We start from the raw sequence: 13,952 nt of genomic DNA, 5'->3' as shown, positions 1-13,952 counted from the left end.
TTCCTTGCAGATCCTCTCCAGTTCCGTCAGGTTGGATGGTGAACGTTGGTGGACAGCCATTTTCAGGTCTCCCCAGAGATGCTCAATTGGGTTTAGGTCAGGGCTCTGGCTGGGCCAGTCAAAAATGGTTACAGAGTTGTTCTAAAGCAACTGAGTGCTTAGGGTCATTGTCTTGTTGGAAGGTGAACCTTCGGCCAAGTTGGAGGTCCAGAGCACTCTGGAAGAGGTTTTCATCCAGTATATCTCTGTACTTGGGCGCATTCATGTTTCCTTCAATTGCAACCAGTCGTCCTGTCCCTGCAGCTGAAAAACACCCCCATAGCATGATGCTGCCACACACATGTTTCACTGTTGGGATTGTATTGGGCAGGTGATGAGCAGTGCCTGGTTTTCTCCACACATACTGCTTAGAATTATCACCAAAAAGTTCTATTTTTGTCTCATCAGACCAGAGAATCTTATTTCTCATAGTCTGGGAGTCCTTCATGTGTTTTTGAGCAAACTCTATGCGGGCTTTCATATGTCTTGCACTGAGGAGAGGCTTCCGTCGGGCCACTCTGTCATAAAGGCCCGTCTGGTGGAGAGCTGCAGTGATAGTTGACTTTGTAGAACTTTCTCCCATCTCCCTACTGCATCTCTGGAGCTCAGCCACAGTGATCTTGGGGTTCTTCTTTACCTCTCTCACAAAGGCTCTTCTCCCACGATTGCTCAGTTTGGCTGGACGGCCAGGTCTAGGAAGACTTCTGGTGGTCCCAAACTTCTTCAATTTAAGGATTATGGAGGCCACTGTGCTCATAGGAACCTTGAGTAATGCAGAAATTCTTTTGTAACCTTGGCCAGATCTGTGCCTTGCCTCATGATTCTCATTTGGTCTGACCTGCACTGTGAGCTGTGAGGTCTTATATAGACAGGTGTGTGCCTTTTCAAATCAAGTCCTATCAGTTTAATTAAACACAGCTGGACTCCAATCAAGGAGTAGAACCATCTCAAGGAGGATCACAAGGAAATGGACAGCATGTGACTTAAATATGAGTGTCTGAACAAAGGGTCTGAATACTTATGACCATGTGATATTTCAGGGTTTTTTTTGCTTTAATAAATTTCCAAAAATTTCTACATTTCTGTTTTTTTTCAGTCAAGATGGGGTACAGAGTGTACTTTAATGAGAAAAAAATGAACTTATTAGAATTTACCAAATGGCTGGAATGAAACAAAGAGTGAAAAATTTAAAGGGGTCTGAATACTTTCCATACCCACTGTATATCCTACTTACTCATTTTCTGCCATAGGGGTGTGATCCTCGTATTCAGTCATGGGCGGGAGCCGCATTTAGTCACTGCTGGCGCCGCCCATGTATTTGAATTTTGCTCCTGGCTGGCACTGATATTAGTGGGGCGCATGCGCAGTTTTACAAGGCCAGTCTCGGGTCTCTGTGCGTGTTCAGTGAGGCTGTGTAGTTTGCAGCTTCTACCGTTATCCATGCCCTGCCGCTCCTGAGCCAAAGTTTCTCTCTGTTCTCCTTTCTCCAGTGATGTTGTATTAACATGACATTTGACTTTTGCAGTCAATCACCGATAGCAGCGGTGAACTGAGTGGTGCTGTTACGGCAAATTGCATGTGAGTTGCATGAGACTTACACTGAAGTCTATGGCTAATGCACGCTATTCAAATAAATTTGGAAACAATTGTGACTCCGTATCACATTTGTAGGACGCAGTGAGATTTTTTAGGAAATCATTAAGTGCGGTATTGCAATGTGGCACCGCAGTCTCAATGTCACATGACACACGTCATTGTGCAGCCCTAGCCTAAAGCTTTATCCGCTCAACATCCAACCGTGCAAAATCTCACGGTGTATATGGCAATGTGTCCAGTAACTTAAATAGCCATACAGGTGGGTGGACATACTAAATGTAAAGGCTAGACATTGTCTAAATTTAGACTACCTTATATGTATGAGCAGTTATATGAAGGCACAATATGGAATAAATCTACTGTACTCACAGTACAATGGTTCTGCTTCACTTACCAAAAATCTGAATTTTACTATACAGATGTTCAGTGATACTATTATGTATGAACACCATCCTATCATGACTAGTGTTGAGCGATACCTTCCGATATCGGGAAATATCGGATCGGATTGGATCGGACCGATACCGAAAAAGTATCGGATATCGCCGATTCCGATACCAGAAACCAATGCAAGTCAATGGGACATAAATATCGGAATTAAAATAAACCCTTTCTTTCCTTGTAGGTTATTTCTACATGAAGGAAAACAACTAAGAATAATGTAGAATGTATTGGGGGAGGTGGGGGAGACAATAAAGGCATAGAGGTTTAGCCCAGTCAAATGGAATAGCAGGAATTAATATTTTTTTATTATGTTCTGAGTTACGGAAATATTAACTATGTTAAGTATTTTTATATTTTGTCAGATATTTATGTTTCACTACTTCCATGCTCTTCACCTTCTTTTTTACTTCTCCCACACTTTCTCCTTCATCATCCTCAGCATCTTTTTCATCCACTTCTTCTTCACCTTCTTCTTCTTCACCTTCTTCGTATTATTCTTTTTTTTACATTCTTCATATTCTACTTCTTCATCTTCTTCATATTCTTCTTCTTCATCATATTCTTATTTGTGACAGGCATTCCTGTAGTTGTTATCTATAAAAGGTTGGACATTACACCTTTCGTTCTGCCCGTCACAAAAGATTTACAACAGGATTTGTCCGCGTTCAGTTTGGCCTGCAGCAGCAGGTCTTTTCCAGGGGCACCACGAGGAGGAACGGACTCACCCCCATACACTGCTTAGTCATCTTCTGCTTATAATTTAGATATTATCTTTTGCTCTGATTTTTAGTCTTATGCTTAATGTTCTTCCGCTTTTTGCTCTGCAGCTTCTTGTATTTCTGCTTCTTGGTTTTCTGTCTCTTGTTTTTCTGTATCTTGGTGCTTGTCTTCTCTTCTTTGTCTTCTTGGTCAACTTCTTCAGGGTCATCTTCTTGGTCTTCTTCGGGGTGGTCTTCAGGGTCGTCGTCTTCGGGGGTCCTCGTCTTCGGGGTCCTCGTCTTCTTCGGGTTGGTCTTCTGGGTCCTCGTCTTCGGGGTCCTCGTCTTCTTCGGGGTGGTCTTCAGGGTCCTCGTCTTCTTCGGGGTGGTCTTCAGGGTCCTCGTCTTCTTCGGGGTGGTCTTCAGGGTCCTCGTCTTCAGGGTCATTGTCTTCGGGGTCCTCGTCTTCTTAGGGTTGGTCTTCAGGGTCCTCGTCTTCAGGGTCCTCGTCAGGGAGATCCAGAGTGATTACCAAGAACCATTTCAAAAAGCTTGAACTTGGAAATGTAGCAGAAGGTACAAGAAAGCTGAGGAACTACCGAGGACCAGCTGACGGTACTGGAACCCGGATGGATAGCAGAAGGTACAAGAGCCAATGGAACTACCGAGGACCAGCTGATGTTACTGGAACTCGGTTACTAAGCAGGAGGTACCTGTGCCAGAAAGCACTACCAAGGACCAGCAGACGTTGGTGGAACTTGGATACCGAGAAGGAGGCACCTAATCCAAAGGCACTGCCGAGAACCAGCTGACGGTACTGGAACCCGGATGGGTAGCAGAAGGTACAAGAGCCAATGGAACTACCGAGGACCAGCTGATGTTACTGGAACCCGGATGGGTAGCAGAAGGTACAAGAGCCAATGGAACTACCGAGGACCAGCTGATGTTACTGGAACTCGGTTACTAAGCAGGAGGTACCTGTGCCAGAAAGCACTACCAAGGACCAGCAGACGTTGGTGGAACTTGGATACCGAGAAGGAGGCACCTAATCCAAAGGCACTGCCGAGAACCAGCTGACGGTACTGGAACCCGGATGGGTAGCAGAAGGTACCCATGTAAAAAAAAAGTTCAAGGCCGCGAGCCGGCCGCAGTTACCAAAACCCACAGTCCTACAGAGGGTGCTTGTCCTATTGGCACTATGGAACCAGCCTTCATTGCCAGATCCCGCAGCCCACATAGGAGTCACCTAAACTGCAGGCACCATAGAGTCGGCTAACCCGACCGCAACACGACAGGACAACGCATTGGAGGCAAAGTGACGTTGACACTACCCGGAAACAGCTGGCGTGCTGGAACCAGGCTGGGCAGGAGGGAGTACCCGTGCCAAAGACACTGCCGAGAACCAGCTGACGGTACTGGAACCCGGATGGGTAGCAGAAGATACAAGAGCAAATGGAACTACCGAGGACCAGCTGACGGTACTGGAACCCGGATGGGTAGCAGAAGGTACAAGAGCCAATGGAACTACCGAGGACCAGCTGATGTTACTGGAACTCGGTTACTAAGCAGGAGGTACCTGTGCCAGAAAGCACTACCAAGGACCAGCAGACGTTGGTGGAACTTGGATACCGAGAAGGAGGCACCTAATCCAAAGGCACTGCCGAGAACCAGCTGACGGTACTGGAACCCGGATGGGTAACAGAAGATACAAGAGCAAATGGAACTACCGAGGACCAGCTGACGGTACTGGAACCCGGATGGGTAGCAGAAGATACAAGAGCAAATGGAACTACCGAGGACCAGCTGACGGTACTGGAACCCGGATGGGTAGCAGAAGGTACAAGAGCCAATGGAACTACCGAGGACCAGCTGATGTTACTGGAACTCGGTTACTAAGCAGGAGGTACCTGTGCCAGAAAGCACTACCAAGGACCAGCAGACGTTGGTGGAACTTGGATACCGAGAAGGAGGCACCTAATCCAAAGGCACTGCCGAGAACCAGCTGACGGTACTGGAACCCGGATGGGTAGCAGAAGATACAAGAGCAAATGGAACTACCGAGGACCAGCTGACGGTACTGGAACCCGGATGGGTAGCAGAAGGTACAAGAGCCAATGGAACTACCGAGGACCAGCTGATGTTACTGGAACTCGGTTACTAAGCAGGAGGTACCTGTGCCAGAAAGCACTACCAAGGACCAGCAGACGTTGGTGGAACTTGGATACCGAGAAGGAGGCACCTAATCCAAAGGCACTGCCGAGAACCAGCTGACGGTACTGGAACCCGGATGGGTAGCAGAAGATACAAGAGCAAATGGAACTACCGAGGACCAGCTGACGGTACTGGAACCCGGATGGGTAGCAGAAGATACAAGAGCAAATGGAACTACCGAGGACCAGCTGACGGTACTGGAACCCGGATGGGTAGCAGAAGGTACAAGAGCCAATGGAACTACCGAGGACCAGCTGATGTTACTGGAACTCGGTTACTAAGCAGGAGGTACCTGTGCCAGAAAGCACTACCAAGGACCAGCAGACGTTGGTGGAACTTGGATACCGAGAAGGAGGCACCTAATCCAAAGGCACTGCCGAGAACCAGCTGACGGTACTGGAACCCGGATGGGTAGCAGAAGGTACCCATGTAAAAAAAAAGTTCAAGGCCGCGAGCCGGCCGCAGTTACCAAAACCCACAGTCCTACAGAGGGTGCTTGTCCTATTGGCACTATGGAACCAGCCTTCATTGCCAGATCCCGCAGCCCACATAGGAGTCACCTAAACTGCAGGCACCATAGAGTCGGCTAACCCGACCGCAACACGACAGGACAACGCATTGGAGGCAAAGTGACGTTGACACTACCCGGAAACAGCTGGCGTGCTGGAACCAGGCTGGGCAGGAGGGAGTACCCATGCCAAAGACACTGCCGAGAACCAGCTGACGGTACTGGAACCCGGATGGGTAGCAGAAGGTACAAGAGCCAATGGAACTGCCGAGAACCAGCTGGCGGTGCTGGAGCCCAGGGTAAATACTAAAAACAGAAGAGCCAGAGGTGTATTTGGAGGAGGTTTTAAATCCGTACTACAGTGGATGTGGACAAAGCAGGAGAATTTGCCGGACACACAGCTGGGGATCAGCTGACGTTACTGAATCCCAATAACACTGGAGCAAGCGTTGACTGTGCAGACGGCACTTCTGAGCAGCAACTAGCGGTATTGGAGCCCAGGGTAAATACTAAAAACGGAGGAGCCAGAGGTGTAATTGGAGCAAGTTTTAAATAAGTAGCACAGTGAATATGGACAGAGCAGGAGAAATTGCCGTGAACACAGCAGGGGAACAGCTGACGTTACCGAACCCCAATAACACCGCAGCAAGTGTTGACTGTGCAGACGGCACTTCCGAGCGCCAACTGGCGGTGCTGGAGCCCAGGGATAAGAATGAAAACAGAGGAGCCAGAGGTGTAATTGGAGCAACTTTAAAATCTGTAGTAGTGAGAATGTGGACAGAGCAGGAGAAATTGCCGTCCGCACAGCAGGGGAACAGCTGACGTTACTGAACCCCAATAACATGGTAGCAAGTGTTGACTGTGCAGACAGCACTTCCGAGCGCCAACTGGCGGTGCTGGAGCCCAGGGATAAGAATGAAAACAGAGGAGCCAGAGGAGTAATTGGAGCAACTTTAAAATGTGTAGTACAGTGGATGTGGACAAATCAGGAGAAATTGCCGTCCGCACAGCAGGAGAACAGCTGACGTTACTGAACCCCAATAACACGGCAGCAAGTGTTGACTGTGCAGACGGCACTTCCGAGCGCCAACTGGCGGTGCTGGAGCCCAGGGATAAGAATGAAAACAGAGGAGCCAGAGGTGTAATTGGAGCAACTTTAAAATCTGTAGTAGTGAGAATGTGGACAGAGCAGGAGAAATTGCCGTCCGCACAGCAGGGGAACAGCTGACGTTACTGAACCCCAATAACATGGTAGCAAGTGTTGACTGTGCAGACAGCACTTCCGAGCGCCAACTGGCGGTGCTGGAGCCCAGGGATAAGAATGAAAACAGAGGAGCCAGAGGTGTAATTGGAGCAACTTTAAAATCTGTAGTAGTGAGAATGTGGACAGAGCAGGAGAAATTGCCGTCCGCACAGCAGGGGAACAGCTGACGTTACTGAACCCCAATAACACGGCAGCAAGTGTTGACTGTGCAGACAGCACTTCCGAGCGCCAACTGGCGGTGTTGGAGCCCAGGGTAAATACTAAAAACGGAGGAGCCAGAGGTGTAATTGGAGCAAGTTTTAAATAAGTAGCACAGTGAATATGGACAGAGCAGGAGAAATTGCCGTGAACACAGCAGGGGAACAGCTGACGTTACTGAACCCCAATAACATGGTAGCAAGTGTTGACTGTGCAGACGGCACTTCCGAGCGCCAACTGGCGGTGCTGGAGCCCAGGGATAAGAATGAAAACAGAGGAGCCAGAGGTGTAATTCGAGCAACTTTAAAATGTGTAGTACAGTGGATGTGGACAAAGCAGGAGAAATTGCCGTCCGCACAGCAGGAGAACAGCTGACGTTACTGAACCCCAATAACACGGCAGCAAGTGTTGACTGTGCAGACGGCACTTCCGAGCGCCAACTGGCGGTGCTGGAGCCCAGGGATAAGAATGAAAACAGAGGAGCCAGAGGTGTAATTCGAGCAACTTTAAAATGTGTAGTACAGTGGATGTGGACAAAGCAGGAGAAATTGCCGTCCGCACAGCAGGAGAACAGCTGACGTTACTGAACCCCAATAACACGGCAGCAAGTGTTGACTGTGCAGACAGCACTTCCGAGCGCCAACTGGCGGTGTTGGAGCCCAGGGTAAATACTAAAAACGGAGGAGCCAGAGGTGTAATTGGAGCAAGTTTTAAATAAGTAGCACAGTGAATATGGACAGAGCAGGAGAAATTGCCGTGAACACAGCAGGGGAACAGCTGACGTTACCGAACCCCAATAACACCGCAGCAAGTGTTGACTGTGCAGACGGCACTTCCGAGCGCCAACTGGCGGTGCTGGAGCCCAGGGATAAGAATGAAAACAGAGGAGCCAGAGGTGTAATTGGAGCAACTTTAAAATCTGTAGTAGTGAGAATGTGGACAGAGCAGGAGAAATTGCCGTCCGCACAGCAGGGGAACAGCTGACGTTACTGAACCCCAATAACATGGTAGCAAGTGTTGACTGTGCAGACAGCACTTCCGAGCGCCAACTGGCGGTGTTGGAGCTCAGGGATTACAGTTCAGGTGGTAGAAACATGAACAGAACAGGAGACCTGGATACTGTTGCCAACCAATTATTTATTCTGGAAGAGGACTGGCAAATTCATGAGAGATCCAGGCCTTGTTCATTTTGAGAAAAGTAAGCCGGTCAACGTTATCGGAGGATAGTCGCATGCGACGGTCTGTTAGTACACCACCTGCGGCACTAAAGACGCGTTCCGATAATACACTAGCAGCAGGGCAAGCTAGCACCTCCAGTGCATACTGACTAAGCTCTGGCCATGTATCCAGCTTACAGACCCAAAACTTGAAGGGAGAAGAGCCGTCTGGGAGTACACTAAGAGGGCAAGACATGTAGTCTGTCACCATCTGACGGAAACGTTGCCTCCTGCTGACTGGAGCTGTCTGTGATGGTGTAGACATTTGTGGCGGCGGGGACACAAAACTTTGCCACATTTCGGCCATACTGGTCTTGCCTTGTGCTGAGGCGCTGCTTCTGCTCCCTCTTTGTGCAGAGCTTCCTCCACTGCCTCGACGCACTGAGCTGCTTTGTAAAGCACTAGCAGCACTGCTCTCGGTTGGAATGGAGAACATGATGGAATGCACCAGTGCGTCTTGGTACTCCCGCATTTTACGCTCCCGGTTCAATGGTGTTATGAGGCTTTGTAAGTTGTCCCGGTAGCGAGGATCTAGGAGGGTGGACACCCAATAATCAGCCGTGTTGAGAATGTGGGCGATGCGGCGGTCGTTTCTGAGGCACTGCAGCATGAAATCAACCATGTGCTGCAGACTGCCAACTGGCCAAGAAACGCTGTCCCCTGCTTGAGGCGTGATCTCTGCCTGCTCTGCATCACCCCACCCTCGCTCTAGATACTGACTACTAGAGCATTGTGTACCTCCCTCCTCTGGACAGATGTCTTCCTCATCCATTGACTCCTCCTCATCCTCCTCACAAAGTGTCCCCTGCCTAGGCCTTTGTGAGGAACCACGTTGCGCAGACTGTAGAGAAGCAGATGGCATTTGTGACTCCTCATCCTCCACCTCTTCCAAAACCTCGTCCCTTAGTGCTTGCAGTGTTTTTTCAAGCAGGCAGATAAGGGGGATAGTCATGCTGACTAGTGCATCATCTGCACTCGCCATCCGCGTGGAATAATCGAAGGCACGCAAAACGTGGCAAATGTCCTTCATAGAGGCCCACTCAGTGGTGGTGAAGTGTGAACGGCGCGCACTGCGACTTGTTTGCGCCTGCTGCAGCTGGTACTCCATTACTGCTGCCTGCTGCTCACACAACCTCTCCAACATATGTAACGTTGAATTCCACCTGGTGGGTAGGTCACATATGATGCGATGTTCCGGAAGACATAATCGGCGCTGCAGAGCTGCAATGCGTGATCTTGCATTGCTGGAACGCCGCAAGTGAGCGCACTCTATGCGGACCTTGTGAAGCAGTGCATCAAGATCCGGATAGTCCCTCAAAAAACTCTGCACGACCAAGTTGAGCACATGTGCCAGACATGGGATGTGAGTGAGGTTGCCTAGGCCCAGAGCTGCCACCAGATTTCGGCCATTGTCACACACTACCATGCCTGGCTGGAGATTCGCTGGCACAAACCACACGTCACTCTGCTGCTTGATGGCATTCCAGAGCTCCTGCGCTGTGTGGCTTCGATTCCCCAAAGAAATTAATTTTAATACGGCCTGTTGACGTTTGGCCACGGCTGTGCTCATATCGGTCATCATAACAGGTAACCGTTCACGGGTCGATGTGGAGGTAGACCGTGACGGCTCCTGCAGCGCTGATTCAGAGGAACTGGAGTATGAGGAGGAGTCAATGTGTACAGACTGGATTCCTGCAATCCTTGGAGTTGGCAGAACACGTACAGCGCCACTCTCAAGATCTGTACCCGGCTCCACAACATTTACCCAATGGGCAGTGAGGGAAAGGTATCGTCCCTGTCCATGCTTACTGGTCCACGCATCAGTGGTCAGGTGGACCTTGCTACTGACGGCGTTTTGTAGCGCATGTTTAATTTTTCCCTCCACATGATGTTGCAGGGCAGGGACGGCTTGCCTGCTGAAATAAAAGCGGCTGGGCACGTTGTATTGTGGGACTGCCAATGCCATAAAGTTACGGAATGTGTCAGTCTCCACCAGCCTGAATGATAGCATTTCAAGGGCCAGTAGTTTAGCAATGCCAGCATTCAGAGCCTGTGCTCGGGGGTGGTTTGCCGAGTATGGGCGCCTTTTCTCCCATGCCTGTGCTAACGATGGCTGTAGACTGGCCTGGGAGTGTGAGGATGACTGGGAAAGTGGTGCTGTGGGTGGAATTACACTGTGTCTCTGTACAACAGTGCCAGAGATTCTTCCATGGCGATCCTGTGAGGAAGCCGAACCAGCTGTGTGTGAGCTGGAGGAAGAGGCTACAACACGAGCTGAAGAGGTGGTAGGTGGCGCTGTAGGTTGGCCTAGGTCTTCAGTGTGTTTGTGTAACTCCACCACGTGCTTGGTCCGCACATGTTTCCACATATTTGTGGTATTGAGGTTGCTGACACTTTTCCCTCTTTTCACCTTCTGATTACACAGCTTGCATTTGACAAAGCAAATGTCATCTGCAACTGTGTCAAAAAAGGACCAGGCACTGCAAGTCTTGGGAGCGCCCGCTTTGGATTTTGGAAGAGCCATGCTCCTAATGGGTGCCGAAGTGGAGGCTACAGGCAACCAAGTCTGCCCCCTCCCTCTCCCTCCTTTTTGGGCCGTTCGGGGAATCTCTTCCTCAGAGCTGCTCCCACCACCTTCCTGTCCCTCACGCCATGATGGGTCAAGGACCTCATCATCTACACCACCCTCTTCAAACAACTGCTTCTCCTGGGTAGTCTCGACAGCACAGTACGCACCAGAAAGTGGCACCTGAGTCTCATCATCAGATGCGTACTGAGGTGTGCTGCTGACCATAGGCACTGGCCCACCCGCCTCTTCAGATTCAGAGAGACAAAACGGTTGCGCATCACTGCATACTACCTCTTCTTCAAATTCTCGAATTCTGCTTGGCTGGCCCCCTCTTTCCAAGCCAAGAGATTCAGAGAACAGAAGTAGAGATGGCTCCTGTCCAGGGCTCTCTGACTGCCTGGGCAATTTGGCAGGTGGTGAAGAGACAGATGGGTGCTCTTCAGTGCTCAGGACCTGAGAGGATCTGGAACTAATTGAAGTCGATGCGTTAGCTGCCATCCATCCGACAACGGCTTCAATTTGGTCCTCGCGCAGCAGTGGGGTACGGCTAGCTCCTACAAAGCTGCGCATAAAGGACTGTTCCCTGGTAAAACTGGGGGATGCTGAGTCACTGGTGCCCGCAGCAGGCACAGAATCCCCACGTCCTCTCCCTGCAGGCACAGAATCCTCACGTCCTCTCCCTGCAGAAACTTCAATTTGGTCCTCGCGCAGCAGTGGGGTACGGCTAGCTCCTACAAAGCTGCGCATAAAGGACTGTTCCCTGGTAAAACTGGGGGATGCTGAGTCACTGGTGCCCGCAGCAGGCACAGAATCCCCACGTCCTCTCCCTGCAGGCACAGAATCCTCACGTCCTCTCCCTGCAGAAACTCCACGCCCACGCCCACGACCACGACCACATGCCTTACTCCCTGCCTTCTTCATCTTGGTAGACTGATAAAGATAGGCAGAAAAGTACTAAGGGCTTAGTGTGCTTATTCCTGAACAGCTGCTAACAGGTATAAGAAACACTAATTTTATAAAGTGTGGACTAGACTTTAATATGAGCTAATGTGGCCTACACAACTGTAAAGTGGAGTGTTTGGTGAACTTTATTTAGGTTTTTTTTGTCACAAAAAGACACTGGATGTGCCTAAAGATGTAATAACGATAGTATCACAAACTTTTTGTAGCTATTACAATGTAGGAAGGTAACCTACAATGCAATAGATGAGGCTGCAAAAAATAGGCTAATACTAATCTGGCTGGGGCTGCAGGGCCCAATGCTGCAGAAAGGCTCCTCTATCTACTCCTATATAGTGTGTTTGGAATCAATTTAGCTGAATATGGATGGAACCACCACACTAATAGGAGATATCAGGAAAAATTATGAATTGGCAATAAAGGACAATGTATGAGGCAGTGACACACACTGAGTGCACTACAACCAGACGGGGTTGAAGCACACACTACAGGGTGAGCTGCACTCACACACCAGACCTTGCAGACAGCGGTGAACAGTACAGATGCAGAGCACTGTGCACTAGTGCTGCAAGACGGAAAAAAATTCTCTATCTACTCCTATATAGTGTGTTTGGAACCAATTTAGCTGAATACAGATGGAACCACCACACTAATAGGAGATATCAGGAAAAATTATGAATTGGCAATAAAGGACAATGTATGAGGCAGTGACACACACTGAGTGCACTACAACCAGACGGGGTTGAAGCACACACTACAGGGTGAGCTGCACTCACACACCAGACCTTGCAGACAGCGGTGAACAGTACAGATGCAGAGCACTGTGCACTAGTGCTGCAAGACGGAAAAAAATTTCTCTATCTACTCCTATATAGTGTGTTTGGAACCAATTTAGCTGAATACAGATGGAACCACCACACTAATAGGAGATATCAGGAAAAATTATGAATTGGCAAAAAAGGACAATGTATGAGGCAGTGACACACACTGAGTGCACTACAACCAGACTTGGCTGAAGCACACACTACAGGGTGAGCTGCACTCACACACACAGACCTTGCAGATAGCGGTGAACAGCACAGGGAACTGTGCACTAGCACTGCAAGGCACAGTGATTTAGAAAGTAGCTTGGGTAAAGCAGTATAGAGCAAATAGGTAGCTAAAACTGTCCCTCAGAACAACAGCGTCCTATCCCTAACTGAATTCACAGCAGAGTGAGCTCAAAATGGCGGCGGTGGCTTTTATAGTGCATCATGACATCATTTCAGCAGCCAATCACAGCCATGCCATTAGTTAAGATGCCTACATGCCTAACAGGATGTGCCCACACTTCTTAGGATCCTCATTGGCTGAATAAAATGAAAATGTCTCATTGCATTATGGGAACTTCCGATTCCGGTATACGATATTGCAATAGTATCGGAATTAAGTATCGGAATTCCGATACCGCGAATATCGGCCGATACCCGATATTTCAGTATCGGAATGCTCAACACTAATCATGACCCGTTGTCATCTTTAGGAGCTGGCAGAACTGGTAGAGGAGGACAGTCTACTTGGTGTCCCACTTCTGGTGTTTGCGAACAAACAAGACTTACTTACTGCTGCTACTGCTTCAGACATTGCTGCTGGACTGAACCTGCACACCTACCGGGACCGTACATGGCAGATCCAAGCCTGTTCTGCGCTCTCAGGAGAAGGCATCCAGGTAAAGCGTTAATACCAGAAACTGCAGCAAACTGTGGCTGGTGTGTATTTAGCAGGGCAACTCTGTTTTCAGGGAATCCCTACAATGAGCATGATCAAGGCACCCATATATCTTTGATCAGATTGTGATGCCCTCCATATACATAAAATGTGTTGCAAATCTAGGATCGGTGGAGTCAGACAAGTTTATTCTAATGTGTATGGAGGCCTTTCTAATGTGTATGGAAGCCTTTGCAATGTGTATGGAGGCCATTCTGATGTGTATGGAGGCTTCTCTAATGTGTATGGAGGCCATCCTGATGTGTATGGAGGCCCTCCTGATGTGTATGGAGGCCTTCCTGATGTGTATGGATTCCCTCCTGATGTGTATGGAGGCCTTCCTGATGTGTATGGAGGCCCTCCTAATGTGTATGGAGGCCCCCTGATGTGTATGGAGGCCCCCTGATGTGTATGGAGGCCTTCCTAATGTGTATGGAGGCCATCCTAATGTGTATGGAGGCCCTCCTGATGTGTATGGAGGCCATCCTGATGTGTATGGAGG

At 49.2% G+C, this 13,952-nt stretch overlaps 1 protein-coding gene across 1 annotated transcript in view; it reads left to right on the top strand.

The window, feature by feature from the left end:
• Positions 1–13,424, top strand: part of LOC141167211 (ADP-ribosylation factor-like protein 3) — an 89,283-nt gene extending 75,859 nt beyond the window's left edge. Inside the window, exon 5 of the mRNA XM_073654659.1 lies at positions 13,227–13,424. Within this exon, the coding sequence (XP_073510760.1) occupies positions 13,227–13,424 (198 nt within the window). The remainder of the gene's footprint in view (positions 1–13,226) is intronic.
• The last annotated feature ends 528 nt before the right edge of the window (positions 13,425–13,952 follow it).

This window comes from Phyllobates terribilis, unplaced genomic scaffold, assembly GCF_046119375.1.
Source record: "Phyllobates terribilis strain yellow unplaced genomic scaffold, ASM4611937v1 Scaffold_11__3_contigs__length_659146591, whole genome shotgun sequence".
Lineage (NCBI taxonomy): Eukaryota > Metazoa > Chordata > Amphibia > Anura > Dendrobatidae > Phyllobates > Phyllobates terribilis.
This window is presented reverse-complemented; position numbering and strand designations above follow the sequence as displayed.